Source organism: Herpailurus yagouaroundi, unplaced genomic scaffold (assembly GCF_014898765.1).
Source record: "Herpailurus yagouaroundi ecotype Mexico unplaced genomic scaffold, PumYag 162, whole genome shotgun sequence".
Taxonomy (NCBI): domain Eukaryota; kingdom Metazoa; phylum Chordata; class Mammalia; order Carnivora; family Felidae; genus Herpailurus; species Herpailurus yagouaroundi.
This window is the reverse complement of record NW_024412403.1, coordinates 68,956,798-68,984,511: the sequence shown is the minus strand read 5'-3', so window position 1 is coordinate 68,984,511 and position 27,714 is coordinate 68,956,798. Positions and strand designations below refer to the sequence as shown.

The 27,714-nt window shown below is 40.1% G+C and overlaps 1 protein-coding gene across 3 annotated transcripts in view; it reads right to left on the bottom strand.

Moving 5' to 3' along the window:
- Nucleotides 1-4,956: 4,956 nt before the first annotated feature.
- Nucleotides 4,957-27,714, bottom strand: part of PARP14 (poly(ADP-ribose) polymerase family member 14) — a 44,965-nt gene continuing 22,207 nt past the window's right edge. For 2 of the 3 annotated variants that reach the window (XM_040484695.1, XM_040484696.1), the window contains 11 exons: nucleotides 27,437-27,673; nucleotides 26,655-26,876; nucleotides 24,320-24,398; nucleotides 20,470-20,619; nucleotides 20,108-20,170; nucleotides 19,173-19,340; nucleotides 15,283-15,489; nucleotides 11,997-12,596; nucleotides 10,357-10,490; nucleotides 6,002-6,176; nucleotides 4,957-5,444 (listed from right to left, as the gene is read on the bottom strand). In XM_040484695.1, coding sequence (XP_040340629.1) covers nucleotides 5,155-5,444; nucleotides 6,002-6,176; nucleotides 10,357-10,490; nucleotides 11,997-12,596; nucleotides 15,283-15,489; nucleotides 19,173-19,340; nucleotides 20,108-20,170; nucleotides 20,470-20,619; nucleotides 24,320-24,398; nucleotides 26,655-26,876; nucleotides 27,437-27,673 — 2,325 coding nt within the window. In that variant the 3' untranslated portion in view covers nucleotides 4,957-5,154. Of the gene's footprint in view, nucleotides 5,445-6,001; nucleotides 6,177-10,356; nucleotides 10,491-11,996; nucleotides 12,597-15,282; nucleotides 15,490-19,172; nucleotides 19,341-20,107; nucleotides 20,171-20,469; nucleotides 20,620-24,319; nucleotides 24,399-26,654; nucleotides 26,877-27,436; nucleotides 27,674-27,714 lie in introns of those variants that run through there. The other variant, XM_040484697.1, reaches the window with a different exon arrangement.

Genomic DNA, 27,714 nt, shown 5'->3' with positions numbered 1-27,714 from the left:
GCCATGCCATTCATTTACATATTGTCTATGGCAGCTTTAGAGTTACAGTGTCAGAGTTGAGTAGTGACTAAGACAGTTGGCCCACAGAGCTGAAAATACTGTCTGTCCCCTTACAGAAAAAGTTTGACAAACCCTGGCCTAATGCATCCATTGGGTGGATTCTAGCCTTGATCTGAAGTGATCACACTTGTGACACCTGCAGAATTCTCACTGGTTAACCCCTGCCATCTAGAGCAGGGAAAAAAAGTAGATGGGGGTCCAATATAAGTCCTCTGTATGGAAGGAACTGAGACGTCTAGAAACACCAGTCCTGGGAATGAAAAGCACTGGAGGTTACTGACTCCTGAAACTAACTAAAAGTTTGATTTAGTGAAATTGATCCTACCTACTTTCATTACATTTGCAAGAAGATCTGGGGATAATTATTACTATTACAAAGTAAGAATTTAGAATTAGAAAAGTATGTTGATTTCTGAGTAACCATTTGTGAAACAAATATATAACAGAAAAGATAAGCAAAATAATATTTTTTTTGAGAGCGAGTGGGGGAGAGGGGCAGAAGGAGAGAGAGAGAGAGAGAGAGAATATCTCAAGCCGTCTCCATACTCTGCACAGAGCCCAAAGCAGAGCTTGATACTACAACCCTGGGATCATGACCTGAGGCAAAATCAAGAGCCAGTTGCTCAACTGACCGAGCCACCCAGGTACCCCAAGCAAAGTAATCTTTTAAGATGAATTGACAACTGTCTCCATCCTTCTCAGTCTTCAGACTCAGGGTATCAGTACATCCAAAAAAAAAGTATATGCCCTCTAGAAGAGAGGAAGGTGTTATATGAACATGACTAGGAAAAGAAGGGTCTGGAAGAAACCTGTCTGTAGGACTTACTACCAATTGACCACTATATACCTATTTATTTGAATTACCTATTTATATAATTATTGTTTATTAACCAGAATGTTACTCCATGGGAGTATGGACCTGGTTTTGATTATTACTGTATTCATAGAGCCTTGATCAGAGTGTCCAGCATACTGTTGGGGGCTTGTTAAATATTGGGCTGAGTGGATTATAAAAAGAACTTTTTGGCAATACTCCATCAAATACATTGGAGTAAAGGATGTTGTGGCCAAGGGCAAGATGTCTGTTCCCCTTAGGAAGCGGATCCTTAACTGCAGAAGTAGACATATTAATATAGTAAGTGAGACCAGCATTTTTAAAAAGTGGAACAGAATAGGTGATTTCAGTGAACTCTTTAGAAAGTATTATTGGGGCGCCTGGGTGGCGCAGTCGGTTGAGCGTCCGACTTCGGCCAGGTCACGATCTCGCGGTCCGTGAGTTCGAGCCCCGCGTTGGGCTCTGGGCTGATGGCTCAGAGCCTGGAGCCTGTTTCCGATTCTGTGTCTCCCTCTCTCTCTGCCCCTCCCCCGCTCATGCTCTGTCTCTCTCTGTCTCAAAAATAAATAAACGTTGAGAAAGTGTAAGTATTATTTCATACAATTTTCTGGGAGAAGTATTTTTCCAGGATAAGTGTATTTCATAAAACTTTTCAGTTATATTTGTGTGCGTACTAGGCCTGATATAAAGTATATTTCTTCATGTCCTCATGTAGGTTGGGGTCAGAGAAATTTGAAATATATTCTGAGATAACACATTTAATTCAGTTAGAGGTAACAGTCTTTGACACGCTGAGACCTGGGAAGAGAGTTAAGACATTGGTATGAATGGATTTCTAAGTGTAAGTGGGTGATGGGAGATATTTCCTGATTTTATCGAGATGGAGATCCTGGCTATGTGTGGAGTATGGCAGTGAGGAAAGATAGTAAAAGGGGAAGGCCATCAGCCACCAAAAGGAGCTGGATCGCATTTCATCCTGCATTTCTCAGATAAGCATGCCTGAGTGAGTGAAATTATTAGATAAATGCATTGACCCTGCAGAGGCCAGAGGCGTCAAAGAATACAGGCTTATTCTCCCCTGCTCCCAGGACCGGGCCACATCTGGGTAGGGCAGTGGGTTCCAGCTCTGCTCACAATGAGAATGGAAGAACTCCAAACAAATTTTTTAGTAAGAATACAGACTCAGCATCACACCCAAAGTACCCAGGCATTAGCAGGGCGAACCTGTTCAGTTGGCACAGTGACTAGAGCCCATGAGCTTTTAGAGTTCCCCAAAATGCTTTAGATTCTTTTGAAATTAAAAAAAAACAAAAAACATGTAATCCAGCTTCAGTTGCATTCACAGTTATATCATTTCAGTTGCAAAGTGTAATTGTTAATACTTTTTACTTTTTATGGAGTAAGGGGCCCATGAAGGCAAAAGTCCCTGGAGTCATGAAAGTCCTACATGGCTCTGAGTATCAGGATATCAGAATCATTTGAGATGCTTGCTGAAAATGCATATTTCTAGGCACCGCTCTAGAGCTACAGAACCTGACTCCTTTGGGATGGGCCAGAACTTGCTAGCTCAGCAAACACCTCAGGTGATTCAAATACCAAAAATATTTAAGAATCTCTGGCCCTAGGGGAAACCCCCAAGACCTCTCATAGTCTCAAAGTGGGCTTGGTTTAGCAGGGACTTCTTATTGGGGTCAATTTGCCCTTCAGATTTACTGAACTAACCCTGTACTGTGCCCTTACTGTAATTTTCAGCTGAATATTATTAACACTCTGAGGACCCCTTGATGCTCTCGTGTTTAGTTGTAGTCTTGTATCAGCAGTGGCCTGTGTTTACTATCAGGCTCTCCTGTATCTGCCCTTAAGGATAAAGAGGTTTACCACCAAATGTATTTTCCAAATATTTTATTCAAAAAGGAGGTAAATGACATATATTTGTTTAGATTGAGGATAACTATGACATTTACTGACTGGATCATTACACTTTGGTGCAATACACCCTGATACTCAGGTTTGCCCTGAGTTAACCAAGCCAGTGGAAAACAAGAGCAAATCAGAGAGCAGGTCTCTCCTTTTTATTTCTTACATTCATTGTCAAGCCTGCGTTCAGACACCAGTGGCTGTGAAGCCACTCCTAAGCAATAAGGAGTCTTTGCCAATCCACTTAAAAAACAAATAGCAACAGCAAGAAACATTTCAAGATGTCCATTAATGAAGCAGTACCTGTGGCCCCCTCAGCCTCCCAAACTTGGAGTGAGGTAGTTCGCAGCAGCCAAGGAAGAGTGCCTTCAGCCTCCTAGTGACACCCCCTGGCATCAGTCTAGTCTCTTGGCCTACAGAGTTTCAAAGGAAGAGACTATAGTGGAAATCAAAGGCAGAAGGAAAAAGCCAAGGAAATATGAGGGTCATTCATAGATAACCTGAGCTGTTTCTGAAATGGTAACATTAATCAGAGGCCATATTCTGTAATGGGAAGAGCAAAGGGCTTGATGACACAAGGACCAAGATTGTGTTTCTGTCTCTGAGGACTACTACCTAGGTGACCTCAGGCAAGGAAGCTTCTTCCCTCTGAGCATGTTTCCTCAACTTTAAAATGCGGATATGGGAGCGCCTGGGTGGCTCAGTCCATTAAGCATCCAGCTCTTGATTCTGGCTCAGGTCATGATCTCATGGTTTGTGAGGTTGAGCCCGCATGGGTCTCTGCACTGACAGCACACAGCCTGCTTGTGATTCTCTCTCTCCCTCCCTCTCTCTACCCACCCCTCAAACTCACACTCTGTCTCTAAAAATAAAAATAAACATTAAAAAAAAGAATAAAATGGGGATATATTCTTACCTCACAGAATTGTTTGAAGGAATAAAATAAATACTCTATGTGAAAGCACTTATTACCTGGTACAATCTAGGTGCTCAATGAATAGTGTCTGAATCTAAAATTTACCTGGGGAAAATTAAAAAAAAAAAAAACACAACACAACACTTTACTATCTAATAGATACTGAGCTAGCAAATTAGCAATATGACTGCTTGATTCCTTTGGTTTATTTATGCACAAGTCTTTAAAATCATCAAAATTGAGTGCATAAAGAAAATATGCTATTTAATAACATTAGAACTCAATCTTAACATAGTAGAAGGGTTTCACGCTGACAGTGTGGCAGGCTTATCTCACTGTTGTCACTGGGCAGAACTAAGACCAACAGAAGTTAGATGAAGGCAGATTTGGGGTCAACATACAAATGGACCAGTCTGAGCCAGGGTTGCTGTGCTGCACAAGTGGGTGGGACACAACCCCCTTGGGCCACAAACTAGACCACAGCCCCTGAACCATGTGGGGCACATCTGCACTGTGATTCCAGAAGCATGACTGGAGCTGTCCCACCTGTCATGGTTCTATTCCCTGTTGTACAATCTTCAATTTAAGGCAAAGTCTAGGATGTAAAAGAGATGGCTCCTACTTTGGGTTGGAGTCTGACTATGCTTTGTCTTTCTTAGTTGGTTTATAAAACGTTTCTAGAGCTTCTATTTACATCAGGCACAGACCTCAGCCCAGGGATTAAAAAAAAAACAAAATGAGTTAGACACCATCCCTGTCCTCAGGGAAATAAGCAATCCTACAGTAATATTGTGCTCAGTAATATTGTGCTCCTCAAGGAATATGGCATCCCAATGTGATACCAGCTGTCTCCTTCAGCAGCAGCTGAAATTGCATGGCTGTGCCCTCTGACTTTAAGATGAACATTATTCTGAGGTGTCTGGGTGGGTCAATTGGTTGGGCGTCCGATTTCGGCTCAGGTCACGATCTCACAGTCTATGAGTTCGAGCCCCACGTCAGACTCTGTGCTGTCAGCTCAGAGCCTGCAGCCTGCTTCAGATTCTGTGTCTTCCTCTCTCTGTCCCTCCCCCGCTTACACTCTGTCTCTGTCTCTCTCAGAAATAAACATTAAAAAAAAAATCAGATTATAAGATGAACGTTATTCTCTCCTTCCTGAAAATACAAATATGATCTTTCCTTCTACAGATTTGATGTCCACAGTTGTGGACAAACAGTTGTAACTAAGTTATCTGATTTAAATTCCCAAATTTATTGCTCTCAAGAGAGGTACATTCCAGTTATGAAGAAGCTGAAGAAAGTCTGATTTCAGTGATAAGTATCCTTTGATCTAAGAAAATGCTGTTAAGAGGGGGGAAAAAAATCTAAACTTGTTTTACAACACAGTATGTATAGATGAGCAATGTCTTCTGGGAAGGATACCAAGATGTTAATATGTAAAAGTAATGAGGTACTCTGGGTAAGCCTGGTAGTCATAAAATACCACAAATAAACCCGGATTATGCACACGGTCTGTGACAGTGTCATACAGATCAGTAGGGTTGTCAGGGCTCTTTGGTGGAGGCACAATCAGTGACTGATTTCCACGTGTGTAGGTTCCAGTAAGTACTCGCACATAGTACATATGCTTTTTCCCATTTTTGTCTGGTCTGGAGTATGTATCGCTGGCAGAATAACAGGCATTGACGGCAAAATAGGTTCCCTTTCCATATGCCACAGCTGTGAAGATAAAGACATTTTTTAAAAGTTCAATTTGGTCTATAATCTGACATATTGACCCGGTACGTCAAATAATGTTATAATAACGTTCAGTTCTTCTCTCCAAAGCCTCTTAAGAATTTTTTTCATGTGTTTTAATTTTTTTAATGTTTGTTTATTTCTGAGAGAGAGAGAGAGACAGAGACAGAGCACAAACTGAGGAGGGGCAGAAAGAGAGGGAGACACAGAATCTGAAGCAGGCTGCAGGCTCTGAGTTGTCAGCACAGAGCCCGACGCGGGGCTCAAGCTCATGAAATGCAAGATCATGACCAGAACTGAAGTTGGACGCCCAACCGACTAAACCACCCAGGTGCCCCTCATGTGTTTTTAATTTTTAAAAATCATTTCTCCACCCCCGAGGCCAGTCAGTCCTTCTGGGAGGACACATAATGACTCTTAACCCTGAAACTCTGGCTGCAGCACAGCCACCAACCCTGCAAACCACACTGTCCCTTGCCCAGGTTGGGTTCTCGCAGCTGACACCCCATTCGTAGCAGGCAGATTGCTTGCTGCCTTACCGTTTTTCCCAGCGTAACTGCGGTTAAAGCCATTTCGGTTGACATGTGGCACTGAGTCAACATCTGTCCCATGGAAGAGCTGCTTCTCATTGTTTTTATGTCCATACTTGGCATCCATGGCTTTTTTCTTTGTTTGGTAGCTATTCCAAAGATCTGGATTCTGGATCCTCTCAATCTACAAATCAATAAAGAAAAATATTCTGTCGGTGCCAAGAGCCTTTGGCAAGATACAGCAAATGAAACATGACCATTATTTTTCATAAATGAAAATTAAAATAAACAACAATTTCAATGCCAGATGGCACCTTTCTGCATTCAGAAATCTTTTTAGATCCAGTGTTTCACAAAAACAGACCTTGGGAAGAATATTAATTTCATTTTTTAACATCTTTTATGTACCACATGAGAGCAAACAGCGTTTAGGATCTTAAGTCCTCGTTGTGTGAAGTTGGCTGACCAAGCCTCCCCAACTCCTGCTTTTCACCTTCAGTTCAAGGGCAGTTCAGTTTCTGTCTATGTCACTTTGTCACTTTGCCTCTCTCCTCCTCCGTCCTTCTGGGACACTGGTTCACCTGGTTAGCCATGTTCTAATTGTGGGAGAAGTGCTAGAGGGTCTGGTCCAGAAGGAAATTAATTAATGAAAATCAATCTCTGGTCCAGTTGGAAGAGTGGGGCATAAATCCTGGTGGAATAGGGTCTGCTTGCAGACCACAGTTATGCTTTGACCATCCATCCTCTTTGGGAAGTGGCCTCCAGGGCTGTGGGGGAAATTCCTTGAGTCCTGTATTGCAGGACCCAGGAGGAATCAGACAAATCTAGAATCTGTAAGCAAACTTGCTTGGGTTCTTAAAAAAAAAAAAAAAAAAAAAGATGGGGCACCTGGGTGGCTCGGTCGGTTAAGTGTCCGACTTCAGCTCAGGTCATGATCTCACAGACCGTGAGTTCGAGCCCCGCGTCGGGCTCTGGGCTGATGGCTCAGAGTCTGGAGCCTGCTTCCGGTTCTGTGTCTCCCTCTCTGTCTGCCCCTCCCCCGTTCATGCTCTGTCTCTCTCTATCTCAAAAATAAACATAAAAAAAAAAAATTTAAAAAAAAGAGAAAGAAAGGAAGGAAGAAAGAAAAGAAAGAAAGAAAGAAAGAAAGAAAGAAAGAAAGAAAGAAAGAGAAAAGAGAAGAAAGGAAAGGAAAGGAAAGGAAAGGAAAAGAAGAAAGAAAGAAAGAAAAAAGAAAATCTAGGCAAAACAGAGCCAGAATGTGGGGCATTCTATAATACAACTGGCTTAAAGTCTTTAAAAAATTCAGCATCATGAAAAATGATTTTTTAAAATGCAGGAGTATATTCTAGATCAGAAGAGACAAAGGAGACAAAATGACCAAATGCAGTGTGTGAACACATATTTGGAGAGGGGGGAGTAATTACAAAGCAATTGGGGAAATTTGAATATGGACTCTATTAGATATTACTGTATTACTGTTAATTTTCTTATATGGGATAACGCTGTTGTTATTTAGGAGACGGTCTTTATTCATACGAGATATGTGCTAAAATATTTATGAGTGTCATGAAGTCTGCAACTTACTGTCAAATGCTTCAGCAAAACCTGAGAGAGTAAGAGAGAAAAAGCAAATGTGGCAAAATTACTGAATCTTTGTGTAAGTTTATGGATGTTAAAAGTCTTAGTCCTAGGTCCTAATAGTCATGGAGGATGACAGCCACCTATTTTTCCTGTTAGTGTTTTCATACTGTCAGGGATTTCCAAAGAGGTGTCTTAAGTATTACCTAGCTCTACTTTTATCTGTTTCACACACTGGACTTTCACTTTAAGATTTTATTTTAAAAAAGGGTCTACAAAAAAATAGTAAAATCATTTCTCTGGCCGTCCACTAACACATGGCAAACCTCCAGAGCCCACTGTAGACATGGCTGGTCCACCGGACAGTTCTGCTCAATCTGGACTTGGCATCTCCTCAAAATGTGCCAGTCAGCCACTACCAGATGACTGTACTTGATATTTGAGATGAAACATATTTGTTATTGCAGAACCAGACCATCAAAGTGCCGCACACCTGAATCACACTGTCTTGGTACCTCAGAATTGCTTTTGCTCAAATGGTTTACGTTGAGGATTAAAAAATGGAAGCTGTGGTACAAAATTTGACATTGAATTTATTGTGAGGATGATTTTGAAAATATTCTCCAGGACTTGATTCACAGTATAAATCTCTCAGTTAGCCAGTCTCAGTACCGTGAAAAGCTATGAGTCTCCTGATTACATGATTTTCTTTCTGATTTATGAAAATTATGAATCTCAAGAATGCGTGTTTACTTCTTTGCCTTGTCTACCAGGAAGCTCAAGGAAACAAATCTGTGGTCCTTCTAATAACTACCTAGGAACTCCTGTTATATATTTTTGTAAATGATAATACCTCTGTATTATCTTATTTTTCCTACCCTCCTTTTCTTTTTTGTCCATTTTTCTTTATTTTATCTGAAGATATGATATATATCCTTGTTAAGACGCTTCAAATCGTTTTGAGTTATTATGTGCTTAACTACATAAATAAACAGAGTGGTGGCAGAAATAGAAAATTTGGTAAGAAAGAAAATGCAGGCCTTATTGGCAGACTTGTTTTGATGGATGAAGGGAAGGTACCCAAAGGTCTCTAACTTTACTCAGAAAGTGGTGGAACCAAGGACAAAAGTGGGGAAGGAAAGGGAAATAGTGAGATGATGAGTTAGATTTAGGGAAATTGATTTAGCAGACAGATATTAAAGCAGAGATGTTTTTAGGCCATTGAGTATATGTTGTAGGGGCGCCTGGGTGGCTCAGTCAGTTAAGCATCCGACTTTGGCTCAGGCCATGATCTTGCCATTCCGAGTTTGAGCTCCACGTCAGGCTCTGTACTGACAGCTGAAAGCCTGGAGCCTGTTTCAGATTCTGTGTCTCCTTCTCTCTCTGCCCTTCCCCTGCTCATGCTCTGTCTCTGTCTGTCTCTCTCTCAAAAATAAATAAACATTAAAAAAAAAATAAAAAGTAAAAATACATGTTGTAGAGTATGATCAAAGATCCAGGTTGGTGATGTTGATTTGGGAGCTGTCAACATTGAAATAGCAGCTGAAGCCAAGAAGGGTAAAAACATTTCTTGATGAAGTACAGAGACAGAAGAGCAAACTATAAATCCTATGGGCCAAGCTAGGATTAGCAGTTTGGAGAAGAAATAAATAACAGGGATAACGAAAGGAAAACTAGTTAAAGAAGAAAGCATTAATATAATATTGCCATAGAGGTCAAATGGGACCATAATTTCAAAGAGCAACACTGAAGCTTAAAAGTGCAAGATGGCGGGGCGCCTGGGTGGCGCAGTCGGTTAAGCGTCCGACTTCAGCCAGGTCACGATCTCGCGGTCCGGGAGTTCGAGCCCCGCGTCAGGCTCTGGGCTGATGGCTCGGAGCCTGGAGCCTGTTTCCAATTCTGTGTCTCCCTCTCTCTCTGCCCCTCCCCCGTTCATGCTCTGTCTCTCTCTGTCGCAAAAATAAATAAATGTTGGAAAAAAAAATTTAAAAAAAAAAAGTGCAAGATGCCAAAATGAGGGAGATGAACAAGGAAAGGACCATTGGAATTAATCACAGAAGCGAGTGCTGCTGATCTGTGAATGGTGGAGCAGAAGCACAGAATCCTGATCTGAGGGCCTCTGTGTGTCTTTGTGGTGTTTTCTAGTTATTGAATCCAACCCTGCAGCTCTATCTTTGAATTTTTACTAGCTTGCTTCACAGATTCTTGTGAATTCGTTTCTGCTGGGATATCAGGGTGGGTGGGGGAATGTTGCTGTGGGTCCGTTTTCATTTTCTTGGGCTAGCTTTTGGAACTTTTTCTTTTTCTTGAAGCTGCTGCCCTTGCTGTCAGCAGCCTCTTCAGGTCCGCTGCTGAGTGGCTCCTCCTTTGGAGGAAGAGAGTTTCCTCTTTTTGGGGGGGATGTTCCTGTTTTCTTCCTCTACAGGGTCACTAACTGGTTCCTCTTTGGGAAAAGACTTCTTCCTTTGGGAAGGCTTCTACTGTCAGCTGTCTCTTCAAGATCACTACTAACCAGCTCCTCACTGAGTCAACATGTGTTTTTAGTATTCTAACATCATATTGCAATCTAATATTATATTGTAATAACTGACACGATCTCAATCTTAATGTCTCTGTAATTATAGTGATGGGAGTAGAATCTACAATCAAAAATCGGATTGCCATAAAATATTCTAATTCTGGGAAAACAGTGTGGTTGCAAATGTATTTGTAGATTTATCCAGGACCATGATGCCACTCATCTCCACCATTCTTAAGAAACTCCATGTCAGCAGAAGGCTTACCTTCTCTATGTAGAAGTGCGAGCAGGTCTGATTAAACTTGCTTGCCACTGTGGCATATTCTGCATGACCAGGCTGTAGCTCAACCACACAGACATCCTGCTGTTTCATATCACTCCAGTGCTCGGGGATCCCAACTGCAAAGAGGACATTTGAGGACTCCCACACACCTGGGGAGGCCCATCCACACGCTCCTGGTATGCTCTGAAGAACTGAGTATCATCTGTGTTCTTACTTTATTATCTCCTAACTCAACGTGTTCAAGAAGTTCTTATCTTTCTCAGAAAATGTCTCTCAAAGCATGGCCCACAGACAACCTACATCAGAACCAATCGTAATGCTTGTTAAGAGAAAACCCCACAGGGGCACCTGCATGGCTCAATCTTAGGTTAAGCATCTGACTTGACTCAGGTCATGATCTCGTGGGTGTGGGTCCGAGCCCCACATCAGGCTCTGTGCTGACAGCTCGGAGCCTGGAGCCTTCTTCAGGTTCTGTGTCTCCTCTCTCTGCCCTCCCCTGTTCATACACTCTCTCTCTGTCTCTCTCTCTGTCTCTCTCTCAAAAATGAATAGATGTTAAAAAAAAAAAAAGAAAAAACCCACAGATCTACTGAATCAAACTCTCTGAGGGGTGGAACCCATGTACCCGCATCTTAACAAGTTTTGATCATGCTCAGATTTAAGAAGTGCTGGTGTGGTGTAACTCAAGCTGCTTATTCTGTTCAGTCTCTAATCTGTCATCATTTAATAATTTAACAATAAATTATTTCCCTACAATGGTCTTGTTAGAAAAGCGTGGAATTTTGCCAGAACGCCTCACTACCACAAGGCCCTCCGCATCTATTCAGTATTTTTCTCCACATCCTTAAGAGCTGGGTGGCTGGCAGGTTTTGCTGTCTTCTCTTCTGCTAAACAGAACATCATACTTGATTTGTCATTCCCCTAGGGTGGCTCAGAGTCTGAGGAATTCATTCACACGAATCTCATGAGAGATAAAGATAATGTACCAGAAGCCAATTTACTAGTTTTCGGTGCTGGACTTGTGCGGTTCAAAAACAGGAATGTCTATCTACACAACACAAACAGTCCCTTCTCGGGGAGTCGATCCAGTCAGAGAATTCCAAGGCTGCCTCCTGATGCATGCATTGAGGAAGACTTATGTTCAGGGCAGGAGAGGAAGTGAATTCTGGGAGAAGATCCTACAAGCTCCCAGTGCTCTCCAGGTTATCAGTCACAGAGAGAGTGCCCACTCTGACTAGGCTGTCTTCTCCTTTTGTTCTAGAAAACCTTGAGCCACTTTTCTTTAAAGCCCACGGCTTTCCCTCTTCTGACTGAAGGAGCCATTATCTCTGCAGCAGAACTGGCCCTGGAAAGCTGATAAACTGTAGAGATGGGAACAACTGCAAGGCTTGGGTACTGTCACCATTAAGATGGTCAGCCTCAGACTGTTGAGTGCACCCATGCTACGTTTCCCCAGCCATAATGTAAGCGCATTAAGCTCAGACACCCAAGTTTTCTATTTCATCCCATAAGACTTGCCTGAATTTGATCTGCTTGAGTACAATTTCGATGTATGTACCAAATAGCGTTAAGCCCAAAGTAGGGGTAAAATAATGGATCACAAGCACACAGGTTTGACTCACCTTCAGATTTCATGAGGCGCCGAACAGGTAAACTGCGTCCTTCTGCATCTGTAGCACTGTACTTGCACAGGTCCACGGTGTAGGTCTGGTGATTAACTTTGACAACAGCTATCCTTTTTTTTGCCTTCCTTGCATTCTCCAATTGCAGATTGACTATTTTCTTAAAACTATGAAAAGTGTCTTTGTCATAATATTGCCATTCTACAAATTCACTGATAAAATCTGCCTGGGATTTCTGTTCTTTGGCCAATCTAATTCTCTTGATCATTTCCTCAATTGCATTTCTAGCCTCTGTCAAATCTTTGCCAATCCCAAAAACTTCAATCAGAGGTCTTTTACTGTCCAAGCAAATGGCAATATTTAAGTTCTCCTGCAACTCATTCAATTTCTGATATTCTTTTTCATTAAAATCTTTGATACACTCATCTTCATTGGTGTAAGGACACAGTTCCTTTGTAATCAGATCCTGTATCCAGGTGAGAGCGTTTTCCACACATTTTACATTTTCACCACACACCTGAAAACTTGCTGATTCTGTTTTCTTTTTCAAAACCAAAGGATTCTGCTTTTGGGGAGATTGACTCGGGGATCCCATAAATGCTAAAAAAAGGAAAAGAAAAAGAAAAAGAAAAAAAGAAAAGCAAAGAAAGGAAGATTAGCTATTTCTCTCTCTCTCTTTTTGGTTACTGTGCTGTACATTAATCTCCAGGACTTATTTATCTTATAACTGGAAGTTTGTACCTTTTGTCCCTCTTCACCCATTTCATCCCTCCTCACCTCCCAATCCCACCCCCTGCTGCCTCTGGCAACCACCAATCTCTTCTCTGTATCTAACAGTTTGTTTGTATTTTAATATTCCACATATTAAGTGAGATCATCTTATTTCATTTAGCATAATGCCCTCAAGGTCCATCCATGTTGTCACAAATGGCTGGATTTCCTCCTTTGTTATGGCTGAATAATATTCCATTGTCTGTGTGTGATATATATACATATATATATATATGTATGTATATATATCACATTTTCTTTATCCATTCATTTGTTGGTGGACACTTAGGTTTTTCCATGTCTTGGTTTTGTAAATACTACTGCAATGAATATGGGGGTACAGATAATCTTTTTAAGATATTTTTTTTATTATTACCTTAAGGTAAATACCCAGAAGTGGAATTGCTGCATCATATGGTAGTTCTATTTCTAATTTTTTGAGGAACCTCCATACTGTTTTCCACAATGGCTGGACGAGTTTGCATTCCCACCAACAGTGCATGAGGGTTTCTTTTCTCCATATCCTCCCCAACACTTGTTATTTCTTGTCTTTTTGATACTAGCCATTCTATCAGGTGAGGTGATTTCTCCTTGGGTTTTGATTTGCATTTCCCTGATGATTAGTGATGTTTATCACCTTTTTATGTGCCTGCTGGCCATCTGTATGTCTTCCTTAGAAAAGTGTCTATTCAGATCCTCTGCCCATTTTTAAATCCAATTATTTGTCTTCTCCTATTAAGTTGCAACAGTTCTTTATATATTAACCCCTTTGTATATTAACCCCTATCAGATACGTTATTTACAAATATTTTCTCCCATCCCATAGGTTGTCTTTTCATTTTGTTGATGGTTCCCTTTGCCATGAAAAGCTTTTCAGTTTGAGGTAGTCCCACTTGTTTATTTTCTGCTTTTGCTATTTGTGCTTTGGTGTCAAATCCAAAGAAAATCACTGCCAAGACTGATATCTAGGAGCTTACTCCCTGTTTTCTTCTAGAAGTGTTATGGTTTCAGATCTTTAATGCATCTTGAGTGGATTTTTGTGTATGGTGTAAGACAGTAATCCTGTTTCATTCTTTTGCATGGGGCTGTCCAGTTTTCCTAGCACCATTTATTTTAGCATATGTGCTGCTGAAGCAAGCACCCAAACACTATTCATTGAAGAGATATCCTTTCCCATTGGCTCCTTTGTTGTAAATTAATTGACCACACAGATGGTCCCCAACTTACAATGGTTCAACTTACTATTTTTCAACTTCATGATAGTATGCAAATCATACTCATTCAGTAGAAACTATACTTTGAACTTTGATCTTTACCTGAGGTAGTAATATGTGGTGGCATACTCTCTTGTGATGTGGGACACTGGCAGTGAGCCATAGCTTTCAGCCAGCCAGGCATTGTGAGGGTCAAAAACCACTACACTTACAACCATTCTGTACCTGTAAAGTCATTCCGTTTTCACTTCCATTACAGTATCCAATAAATTACACGAGATGTTCAACACTGTTCTATAAAATAGGCTTGTGTCAGATGAGTTTATCCAACTCTAGGCTAATGTGTTCTGAGCATGTTTAAGGTGGGATAGGCTAAACTATGATGTTCAGTTGGTTAGGTGTGTTAAATGCATTTATGACTTATGACTTAAATGGATTATGACTCAATTTACAGTGGGTTTATCAGGATGTAACCCCACTGTAGGTCAAAGAAGATATGTATATGTGTGGATTTATTTTTGGGCTCTCTAATCTGTCCCATTAATCTGTCTGTTTTTATGCCAATGCCATACTGTTTTTATTACTATAGCTTCATAACATAGTTTGAAATCAGGAAGTGTGATGCCCCCAGCTTTGTTCTCCTTTCCTTTTTTCTTTCTTTCTTTCTTTCTTTCTTTCTTTCTTTCTTTCTTTCTTTCATGTGCATGAGCGAGTGCAAGCAAGGGAGGGGCAGAGAGAGAGAGGGAGAGAGAGAATCCCAAGAAGGCTCCAAGCTGCCAGCACAGAGCCCAATGCAGGGCTTGAACCCATGAACTGTGAGATCATGACCTGAGCCAAGATCAAGAGTCAGATGCTCAACTGACTGAGCCACCCAGGCTCTTCTGTTCTCTCTCAAGATTGCTCTGGTTATTAAGGGTTTTGTGGGTCTGTACAAATTTAAGATTGTTTGTTCTATTTCTGTGAAAAATGCCTTTGGAATTTTGATAGGGATTGCATGGAACCTGTGGATTGCTTTAGGTAGTATGGACATTTGAACAATACTAATTCTTCCAACCCATAAGCATGGTATATTTTTTCCATTTGTCATCTTCAATTTCTTTCATCAATGTCTCATAGTTTTCAGAGTATAGGTCTTTCACCTTCTTGGTTAAATTTATTCCTAGGTGTTTTGTTCTTTTTGATAAAATTATAGATGGGATTATTTTCTTAATTTCTCTTTCTGATAGTTATGTTTAATATTAGCTATTTCTCATGTGACATCCATATTAGGACTATGCATTTCATAAAAAAGGTCAACTCACATGTTAATTTAGACGGCAGAGACTGTTGGGGAGAAGTCAGAGATGGTTCTCTTTTTTTCATGCTGGCCCAAAACACGTCCAGTAGGTGAGGCATAAAGATAACAACTTTAACTTTTTTCACAGATCGGACAAATCCTTTTTGGATAAAGTCTTCAATGGCATCAATGATGGCATCAGCAACCATACCTGGGTCTTGTCTGGCATTTCCTAGAAAAGCAAATAATAAAAACAGGGAGGGGGAAAGACCCAACTGGGAAGGCTGAGCAGTAAGTTGGGGATTCCAGTCCTCACAGAATGAATGCCCCCCTGCCCAACTCTTTCATCATCTCAGGCTTTTCTAGCAATGCACGGCCAAACACTTTTGAGGTCCTAGATGCAACAGGGAGCTCCTATTCCAGGAAGTCAGGAAGTCACTAGCCCAACAATGAACAAAGGACCCAGAAATCTAACTTTTGGTTTCGGATGTTCGTATCTACTCTGTTGAGCTGACCCTACCTCACTGTGCTCTTCTGTGTTACAAGGATAATTAACTATTCTCGGCTCATTGGTGTCCTCAAAAGGTCCATAAAGAGCAAAATATTCTAATATATGTGGAAATATCAACTCTTTTTTGCTCATAGTCACCTGACTATATGCATGTATCTTTATTCTTCCAGATGTCTTTGGGGACCTGATTTAAACTAAGCTAATTTTGTAAGATACCTGGAGCTGTAAACTATCTGTTATAATCTATAATTCTTTGCACACAAGTTATCCATGAGCCTCTAGGAAATCTTTTCTAGAACACTCAGTGAGATTTTAGCTGACTTGCTAGGTTTGAAGTGCCACCTAAGCAAGTCTTTTTCTTTGTATAGCATGTTCCATATCTTGTTTCTCAGGCCTAATGCCCAGGTAAGATCATGAAAAGTCCCTTGAAAAGTCCCATGAAAAGCCATGGAAGCAGTCGCATACAAATAAATGGCAGCTGGAAAATCACAATGAGGAGCAGTGTAAAAATCCCATGACCAACCTGGTGTGGTAGACTAACAGCCCACTTGGATGTTCCCTGTTGACGGTGTCCACCTCTAATGCAGAAATGAGAGTAGACCACTCTGGCCTGGCTACATAGACACTTGTGGGAATGTAGACAAACCCTGTACAAAACTAATCAAATGGGTTTGTTCAGGCTTTTTTTTTTTTTTTTTTTTTTTTTTTTTAGATGATCAGGAAAAGAGAGCAATTCTCCTTTGCAAAGCTATGGTTATCCCGTGATTTTTGGAAGATTTTAAATGGGAGTGTTCAGACACATTCATTCACTGTCAACAAACATTTACTATGTCCCATCATGGGCTAGCTCTCAGCTAGGCACTTAGAACACAGAGGATGTGATATATGGGCATAAATAGGTATTCAACAGGTGAAGTAAGAGAAGCTGAGGGAAAGACTATGCCTGATAGAACTGTAACAGGGGTTTGATATGCTTAGCCTGGTGTGTTCAGGGCAAAAGATCTGTTTTTTGAGAAGGATAAATCTAGGGTGGGTCTCCTCCACAGAAGCCCAGATCTAGATAGGAGGCTATAATAAAAGTTTAGGCAAAATACCAGAGCTGAACAAAAAGAAGAGGCCAGAATGAAGAGTCAGGTACAGGGACTGAGAAGATAGTTGGGAAGTGAAGTCAGCAGGACCTAGTGACCAGCTGGGTTTATCTGTGACCCTGTGTTTGTTCTTTTTTGCCTCCCACCCACCAGTATGTGTGCATCATGAGTCGTGCTGTATTGCAGTAGTTTGTTTACATGTCTGTCTCTCACAGTAGGCTAGGTGCTCCTTATGGACTAGATCCTTTTCTGAGACATCTTTCTGTCTCCAGTGCCTAAACACAGTGCCTGGCATATGGCAGGCACTTGGTAAACATTTAATCAAATTAGTTAATAAGCTAATGAACATAGGAGTGATAAAGACTATAGAGTCAAGGATTATAGGTAGAAAGTGATGCTTTTAACATGATCAGGGATACAAGAGGAAGGGCAGGTTCAGGGCAGAAGACAACAGAAGAAAGTTCATAGTCTACATTGAACTTGAGGTGCTTGCGAATATCGCTGGACACCCACCCCTTCCCCCACGCAGGTGTCTGTAAGGAACCAGGGAGAGGGCTTCTTTTACTGCCAGAAGCTGTCTCAATCACAGTCCCAGTTCAACACATAAACACCACTAAAGGGTCCTTAGTGCTTTAGTCTAAGGTGGTGATAGAGACTGGTAAAGACGACAAGCAAGGAGAATCTGCTAACCTTGATTTATTTGTGCAGACCAGCAATGCAACCAGGTCAGTGGAAGAGACAATAGGTTTTCAGTAACCCAGAAATACTCAAACATGTGTATATTTATATAAAATTAAAACTGCCTCATTTCCTTGTTTTTTCTTGGGAAGGTCTGTGCCACCCTTGAGTTGTCTGATTTCTTGGCCCAAATAAAATTTATGTAGAAATACAAGACCAGAGCTCAGAAGAAAAACCAATGGAGACAGAGACTGGTGAGTCATTAATGCGTGTTCATAAAAGATAGATACACAGATACATAGATAGAGATAGAGAGAGAGACAAACAGGCAGACAGACATGTTGGCTAATCTCCCAAGATTGGATAATACTACATGGGGAATGAAAACATAAAGGGACTATAAATTATACTTTCAGAAATAGGAAAGTAATAAAATAGATGTAGCATTCCATGTGGGAACATTAAGAGGAATGGTAGAGAATTACAGAAATCAAAATAACAGAGGATTAGAAGAAGGCTCAGAAGGGGCGCCTGGGTGGCGCAGTCGGTTAAGCCTCCGACTTCAGCCAGGTCACGATCTCGCAGTCCGTGAGTTCGAGCCCCGCGTCGGGCTCTGGGCTGATGGCTCAGAGCCTGGAGCCTGTTTCTGATTCTGTGTCTCCCTCTCTCTCTGCCCCTCCCCCGCTCATGCTCTGTCTCTCTCTGTCCCAAAAATAAATAAACGTTGAAAAAAAATTAAAAAAAAAAAAAAAAGAAGGCTCAGAAAATGACAAGGGTGGTTAAGTGTACTGAGCTAAGCTTTTGGAGGGCTTAGAATGCCAGTGGGCAACACTCAATTGCTGCACAATGGAATCACCAATCCAGGGCTCTTTGGGACCAGTCAGCCACGTTCCACTTCAAGTCTGAGAATGTTTGCCTCCCAGACCAGCTCTCTTACGGAAAACTAAGCAGAAATTCCTAACCAATGCCCATGACTCAGATTCCTGGGAAAAGAGCTCAAAGAACATCACTTCACTAATGGTAAACCCAAAGCACCATCCTTATACATGAAGACCCACACAACTATTAAATAGTTTGAGGAAAACAGAGGCAAGTAGGCTGAAAAGGGGAAATTTGGAGTTGAATTTATGACCCATTAGAACCAAAACCCATTAGGCTCTGGTGACTGAGAGGCTTCTGTGTGGAGATGTCCTAAGGCCAACCCACGCAGCCAACTGTCCAAGAGGTGTAAGAAGAAGGCAGGAATATTCATCTGAGAGTCAGCAACTGCGAGGTGCAAGCAGATGCTCTGATGTTCTCATGGAGAAGGGATGGAGCAAGAGGTTACAGACTAAATAATGTAGGGGACAGAAAAGAGAAAGAGACTGAGGAATCAGACGGAATGGGTGGTTTCTTTCTTTTCTCTCCCTTCCTGTCTCTTCCCTACCATAGTAGAGAGCAAATGTCACTCTAACTAATATTCAACACTGTCTTCAGTTTTCTTGATGTTTTCCTCTTACTTAAACCACCCACAGTCTTTGCTTACTCCCTCAGGGGGCTGCGTTGGAGTGAAGACCCTTACTCAGTCTCATCATTAACTATATTAACAGCACCAGATCCAAGGAAAGGTGGACGCCTTGATAGCCAGAGGTTACAAACCTGTCCCAATGGCTGGGAGGCAAATGGACGAGTAATTCCGTTTTTCACACTCTTGCAAAACATAGGAGATTGATCTCTTGACATCGTTTCCACCAATAACGTGAACAATATTTTTGCACCTCAATAATCCACCTTCGGTAATTATATAATCACTGTTGCCCTTTTGAACTGGGAAGCATAAAACAGAGAGGTGCAAAATTAGATACTGAACCTACCTTTTTTGTCTCTTTTTTTCATTTCATTTTATTTTATTTTTTTAATTTACATCCAAGTTAGTTAGCATATAGTACAACAATGATTTCAGGACTAGATTCCTTAATGCCCCTGACCCATTTAGCACATCCCCCCTCCCACAACCTCTCCAGTAACCCTCTGTTTGTTCTCCATATTTAAGAGTCTCTTATGTTTTGTCCCCCTCCCTGTTTTTATATTGTTTTTGCTTCCTTTCCCTTGTGTTCATCTTTTCTATGTCTTAAAGTCCTTGTATGAGTGAAGACGTATGATATTTGTCTTTCTCTGACTAATTTCGCTTAGCATAATACCCTCTGGTTCCATCCACGTAGTTGCAAATGGCAAGATTTCATTCTTTTTGATTGCCAAGTAATACTCCATTGTATATATATGTACCACATCTTCTTTATTGAACCTACTCTTTGATTGTTTAGGAAGCAAAATGTTTGGTTTGGCACATAAAGCATTCTATGTGAATAAGAGACTCCTAAAATATGGTCTTTGATGAATCTTTTTTCTCTTTTTAACTGTGAGATTGCTTTTCACTTCTAATTGTCTATGCTTAGAAGTCTTTGGTCAAATGTATGATTTTAAGATTAATACGTTTTCTCCCCAATCCCAAGACTTTCCCCAGCCTCTCCAAAGCCTTCCATATTCAGCCTCCCACTTACAATTTTGAAGCAAAAAATAGTATTGTGCCTTACCTTGGCGAGAACATTCCATTTCCACATTTTGTCCAGCACATTCTAAAATTGCTTTGGACACCCCTACAGGAGAAAAAGCAAAGTTACAAACATGAATTTTAAAAAATGAAAATAATACATCTGAATCAGAATGATTGCCTCATTAACTAAAAGCTTTCCCGATCATCAAAGGAATCCTATCACCTGGTATTTCTGATAAGAAAGAAGAAAAATTTATAAACTGTTACCAATTAGTAGAAACCATGTCAAAATAATTTTAAAGTTATTAATTAACGTTAATAAGCCAAAGTTGTAGAAGCCAGTTTGTAGCAATTGTAGAATAGTTGACTATTACCCTACTCAAAATCTGACAAGTCAAGTACCTGCTTTGAGATTAAATGTCTTTGATGTTGAATTTACGATCATATCTGCCTCTTCTTTGGTGATATCTCCAAAGGCCACTTGGAAGATGATGGGACCAATCATCATTTCATGCATTCCTACATCTGGGCTAAACCCAGTCCCATAGAAGACTGAGAAGAAAAATGGAGTCCATCACCAAGTTGACAACAGCAAGAACAACTTATATCACACACTCCTCACACGTGCTCCTCTCATACTTCTTCCCCCGCTCTGTGACTTCCGGCCCTTAACCAGCCCTGACTCTAAGCCCCAGTGATGGTCCATTTCTGAAAAAGCATTATAACATATAATACATATTGGGGCGCCTGAGTGGTTCAGTCAGTTAAGCATCTGGCTCTTGATTTTGGCTCAGGTCATGATCTCATGGTTGGTGAGTTCAAGGCCCGCATCGCACTCTGCTCTGTGCACAGCCTGCTTGGGATTCTCTCTCTCTCCCTCACTCTCTGCCCCTCTTCTGCTCGCACTGTCTCTGTCAAAACAAAGAAATAAACTTTAAATATATATACATATAATAAATATATAAAATATATTATTTATATATAAATATATATAAATAATATATATTATATAAATATATATAACATAATACGTATCAAACATGACTTCTGCTGCTGGCCAGGGTGAAGTCAGGCCCCCTAGCATCTATTTCACTCATGATTTACAATTGAAAATGCAGGATAAATACAAAAAAGCCACTAACTGAGAACTGAAAAGTAAACAGTAGGCAGACTGGGGGAAGAAGTCAGTACTTGAAGAAGCCACCTGAGGGGGAGTTTCTCATTTTATTTTGTTTTGAAATATTTCCTCTTTTCTCTCCCAGCACTGGCCCAAGGTGGCCCAGTTGCAGAACTACGCTATGAGAATTTCTGTCTTTGTGGCCAGAGGATTAGGAGAAAGGGTCCCTATGAGCTAAAGAGTATGAGAAGTAATCATCATGGTTGTCCATAGTTTTTCTTTTTTAATTCAGGCCCTGACTCAAGGTGGGCCCAGTCACAGAACTCCACAGTGGTACCACAGGGAGCATTCTGTATTTCTGTCCAGAAGAATCCGGAGAAAGGGCCCTTATGGTCTGAAAAGTGTGTATGTATGGGCAATACCTGAGGCGCTCTCTCTCTCTCTCTCTCTCTCTCTCTCTCTCTCTCTCTCCCCTTCTCTCTCTCCCTCTCTCTCTCTCTCCACTTTGCCTACAAGGGAAATATTACCATGCAAAATTATGAGGCAACCCAACAGGCAGCTTACACTCCCAGAGACACTGTCTTTCTGGCCAAAGGATCTAGAAAAGGGGCTCCCTTGAGCCAGAGAGTGCAGGAGTCCCAGACACGTGAGAGCTGGAGAAGGAAGCCCCTATTTTGTGTGTGAAGTGTGATAAATCCTGAACTCACACAGAGCTGCAAGTGTGGGAGCAAACCCAAGCAGCATAACAAAGGCTTTGAGAACTAAATTAACATTGGAACTGCTACCCACACAGAAGGTGAGACAGAACCTTAGAGTGAACTGAATGGACTGTCTGCTAGAACAAACAAAATGATCACCATTTTCCAGAGGGTTTTTTTTGTTTTTGTTTTGTTTTGCTTTTTGAGAGACAGAGAGAGACAGAACATGAGCAGAGGAGGGGCAGAGAGAGAGAGAGAGACACGTAGAATCTGAAGTAGGCTCCAGGCTCTGAGCTGTCAGCACAGAGCCTGATGCAGGGCTTCAACCCACAAGCTGTTGAGATCATGACCTGAGCCAAAGTAGGATGCTTAACCAACTGAGCTAACCAGGTGCCCCAGAGGATTTTAACAGGACCCAAGTTTCACAGCATAACACTTAAAATGCCCAGTCTATAATCCAAAATTGCTTGTCATCCAAAGAACCAAGCAAATGTGATGAGTTCTCAAGGATAAAGACAATCAATTTCGGATGCTAATCTCAAGATGATCCAGATGTTGGAATTATCAGACCAAGACTTTAAAGCATCTGCTATAACTATGCTCCCTGAGGTCAAAGTAAACATAGTTGAATTCATGGAAATGATTTGGCATGAATGGAAAAAATAGGGGCCCTGCAGAGAAATATAAACTATTTTTAAAAAGAACCAAATGGACATTTTAGAGCTTAAAAATACAGTATCTGAAGTAAAAAAAATTCACTGGATGGCTAGTGGACAGAGCAAAGAGTCCATGAACTTGGAAGTGGATCAAAAGAAATTATCCAATGTGAAGAACAGAGAGAGAAAAGAGATTTAAAAAAAAGAAAAAAAGAGATCCTGGGGCCCTGTGGAATGCTATCAAAACACTTCACATTCTTGTTATCGGGGCACTGGAGAGAGATCAGTGTGGTAAAATAATTGAAGAAGAGACTGAAAAATTCCCAAATTTGATGGGAAACATACACATTCAGAATCAAGAAGCCTCAGCAAACTCCAAACAGGATAAACTCGAATATAGCAACAGCAAATTTGACAGAGGAGAAGCATTTGGTTGGTACTGTCTCTTTAAATCTATCTGTTTGAAGGCACATGAAAAGATGTTCAGCGTTGCTCCTTATCAGGGAAATACAAATCAAAACCACACTCAGGTATCACCTCATGCCAGTCAGAGTGGCCAAAATGAACAAATCAGGAGACTATAGATGCTGGAGAGGATGTGGAGAAACGGGAACCCTCTTGCACTGTTGGTGGGAATGCAAATTGGTGCAGCCGCTCTGGAAAGCAGTATGGAGGTTCCTCAGAAAATTAAAAATAGACCTACCCTATGACCCAGCAATAGCACTGCTAGGAATTTATCCAAGGGACACAGGAGTACTGATGCATAGGGGCACTCGTACCCCAATGTTCATAGCAGCACTCTCAACAATAGCCAAATTATGGAAAGAGCCGAAATGTCCATCAACTGATGAATGGATAAAGAAATTGTGGTTTATATACACAATGGAATACTACGTGGCAATGAGAAAAAATGAAATATGGCCTTTTGTAGCAACGTGGATGGAACTGGAGAGTGTGATGCTAAGTGAAATAAGCCATACAGAGAAAGACAGATACCATATGGTTTCACTCTTATGTGGATCCTGAGAAACTTAACAGGAACCCATGGGGGAGGGGAAGGAAAAAAAAAAAAAAAGAGGTTAGAGTGGGAGAGAGCCAAAGCATAAGAGACTGTTGAGAACTGAGAACAAATAAAAATAAATAAATAAATAAAAATATAAAATAAATTTATAATAAATTAAAAATAAATAAATTATATAAAATATAATTTTATATATATATAATATATAAATATATAAATAAATAATTTATAAAAAATAAATAAAAATAAATAAATAAATAAATAAAATAAATAAAATATATTTTATTTTATAAATAAATAAATAAATAAATAAATAAAATAAAAAAATAAATAAAATAAATTAAAAATATATATATATAAAAATAATAAATTAAAAATAAATTTGTATATATAAATACAAATAAAAAATAAATAAATAAAATAAAAAAATAAAAATAAAAATAAAAATGCTATGAAAAAGTAAAAAAAAAATAAAATAAAATAAATATCTGTTTGAGAAAACATGCCACATCATCCTTAGAAAATAGTAGCCTTATTACTACTTAAAAATCCATTGTACAGGTTATATAATTTAGCCTACCTACTCTTTCACTTTAGGTCACATAAACACAGCCAGTGTCTTACATGCTCAGGTGTATGGGATATAATTTAATATCTTCTTTATCAGTAATTGATTCTTTCATAAAACATCACTACCATCTTTCACTGAATAGTTACTTAGCAACTAGAAATAATTTCTCATTTAAAAGCTTTACTGAACCTTGTTTATCTTCAGCCTTGGGAATTTTGTCACTGACGAAATTTCCATTAGTCCTTCTGGCGAATTCATCTGAAAATGCCTGGAAATACAAAGACAGTTTTGACCACTACAATCCTCAGTAGATGAATAAATTTGATTCATCAGGGCTTTTGATCTTGCATGCACACATACTCAGGAGAGAACAACTCTCAAAGTGTTATTTTCATAATAGATTTTTAAAACTATGAAAATAATACATATAACTCTGTTTCTACAAATGCATTCTAGGAAAACTATTAAATATGTGAACAAAGATATAAATATAAGCATATTCATTATATGCTATTTATAACAGAGAAAATATAAAACAGTTTACAATCCAACAGGGAAATGGTTAAATAAATTTTAGTATATCCATGTGTTGGAATATTTAGTAGCCATTTCAAATCTCATTTTCAGGGGTGTCTAGGTGGCTCAGTCGGTTAAGCGTCCGACTATTGATTTCAGCTCAGGTCATGATCTCACAGTTCAGTTCATGAGTTTGAGCCCTACATTGGGCTCTGTGCTGACAGTACAGGGCCTGCTTGGGATTCTCTTTCTCCTCTCTCCCTCTGCCCCTCCCCTACTTGCACTCACTCACTCTCTCTCTCTCTCTCTATAATTAAAAAAAAAAAGTACACATGTATAAAACAAGGCCAGGATGAAATTCAACTAAAAGAATGAATACATTTTGTATGGTTCAAATTTTCTACAATGAATATGTGTTGTTTTCATAATCAGTGAGAGCAGGTATCTTGCCAGTTGTTAAAAAAAAAAAACCCGCAGTATTATGAGAAAGATAGTCACATGGACAGAAACACTTTTATTTTTTAACTTCTTATTTGTACCAGGAGAGGAACCATTAGGGGAGTAGTCCTCTCTGGGATAAGAGGCTGGTGTATGTATTCTAGAGTTAGTGAGCCTGTGAATTCCATTTCTTTTCCTGTTAGTGACACCATCAAATCATCACTTTATTTCTCCTTTTAATAAACAAGCAGGAGAGATTTTTTTTTGGGGGGGGGGTAAATGAGTAACTTTTTTGCTAAAAGGCTGATACAGTAGCTGGAGGGGGCCAGGGAAGACTATAGAGCCAGGGTCTCAGGCTCATGGGCCTCTAGGGAAGCTCCATGTGTAAAGGTGAACAGCCGGTTGAAAGACTTTCTACAACCGAAGGGGGTTCTGGTATTTCTAGTCCCAACTCTCCTACTCACATGGGGATGTGCTGAGTTCATTCTAACCCCACCTTTTAGTTGTATCTCATCCTGACATTCTCCTCATGTTATTTACAGGACTACAACTGTTTTTTCTCCTATTTAGAGGACTACAACTTTTATATTATGTACTAAGATTTCCATGTTCATATGGAAGGGAATCCTATAGACTAAAAGAGGATTAAGGGATGTCAGCTCCACTGCAATATATGGGCCTTAGTTGGATTCTGATTAAAACAAACAAGCTATAAAAACAAAATAAGGCCTTTATGAGACAATTGGAAATCTGAACATCGATTTGATAATTGCTAAAATAATGAAATGATTTTCAATTTATTTTATGTGTGAAATAGCACTGTGGCCATGTTACCTTTCAAAAAGAATCCTATTGTTTAAAATAAAATAAACACTGAATTGTTTATGGATAAAGTTATGTCTAGGATTTGCTCGAGAGACAAATACCATATGATTTCACTCATATGTGGAATTTAGGGGGAAAAAAAAGATGAACACATGGGAAGAGGGGGCGGGAAGAGAGGGAAACAAACCACAAGAGACTCTTAAGGATAGTCAACAAAAGGACGGTTGAGGGAGGGAGGTGGGGGGGGGGAAGGGCTAGATGGGTGATGGGTATACTAAGGAGGGCATTTGTTGTGATGAGCACTGGGTGCTGTATGTAAGTGATGAACCACTAAATTCAATTCCTGAAACCAATATTTCACTTTATGGTAACTAAAATTTAAATTAAAAAGATAAATAAATAAAAAGAAAAAATAACATAGGAAGAGGGGAAATAAATAGAGATAGAAATGAAACATATTGGCCAGAGGTTGATAATTGTAATTGATGAGTGATGGGTACAGGGAATTCATTATACTATTCTGTCTACTTTCATTAATGCTTAAAAATTTCCTTAATAAGAAGTTAAATTTTTTTCCATATCCATAAATTTGCTTGAAATTTGCTGTGCTACAACTAGTCTACACTATTCCTTTACTTTCCCATGTATGGGAAATACATGGAAAAAACAACCTAATAGACCAAGAAGACATTTGAGAACATGAGGGCTCAGCTGCCAAAACAACCAGAAGTTAGTGAGATTGTACCTGAATATTTCCATGATCACTCGGGTGCAGCAGAAAGTAAACCTCTTGTAAAGTTGTCAGTTGAGTCTTGCTACTAAATTTCAACACTTCTGAAATGATTAATTCAGCAAAAATGGTTTTAGGAAATCCCAAATTTCCTGTTCCTATGGCTGGAAATGCAATCGATTTCAAGGATAAGCTCTCAGTGATTTCCAAACATTTTCTGATTATGTCTCCCATGATCTGAAAGGCACAAAGCACAACTTTATGCATCTTTCCTAGAATTGGGAGTCAGAACAAAAAGGACAAAAATTTAGCAACTTTGACCGTGATCTCTGTCTACTCCTCCGCTTTCAACAGAGGTGAAGGGCAGTCAAAAAAAGGAAAGAAGAGTATAGGAGTTGATGAGGAAAAGAAAAAGAGAATGTCAGAGGCCCTCCAAAAAGATCCAAACTTACTCAGCAATGAAGATAAGAAGCAGGGCAAAAACTGTTCTAATCCTTCATCCTCTTCCATTCTCCATGCCCTCGCCTTGCTATCCCCACTGAGGACGCGCCATTTTCCATACCTCTTAATGAGCCCCAATAATGACTGGGCACTATAATCAATTTATATTATCAACCAGTCTTCAGAAGTCAGCTAGGGCTAAAACAAAACAAAACAAAACAAAACAAAACAAAACAAAACAAACAGCCCTAATGATAGAACCTGCTGAGAATGTGACAGAGAGGCAAGCTACATTACCCTGAGAGGAGGGTCCAGAGGGCTACCCAATTTCCTAGAGAACCTAACTCCTGGCCCACCTTGTATGAAGATGTGCTGTCATCTCTCCAGTTCGGAGCCACCACGTGAAGCACACGGCGGCAGTGCAGACTGTGTCCACTGGTTTGGAGAACTGTGCCCATGCCAACAATTGCCATTTGTCCGACAACGTTCAATTCCTCCTGGAGCTTTGGCCCAGCTTTTGCCAGGAGGGCCTGAGAAAGGGGCCCTCTATTAAGCTCAAGATCCATGGGAATGGAGTTGACAAGAACATCAGCCTTAAAGAGAAAGCCAACAATTTGTCTCAGATGCTAACAAA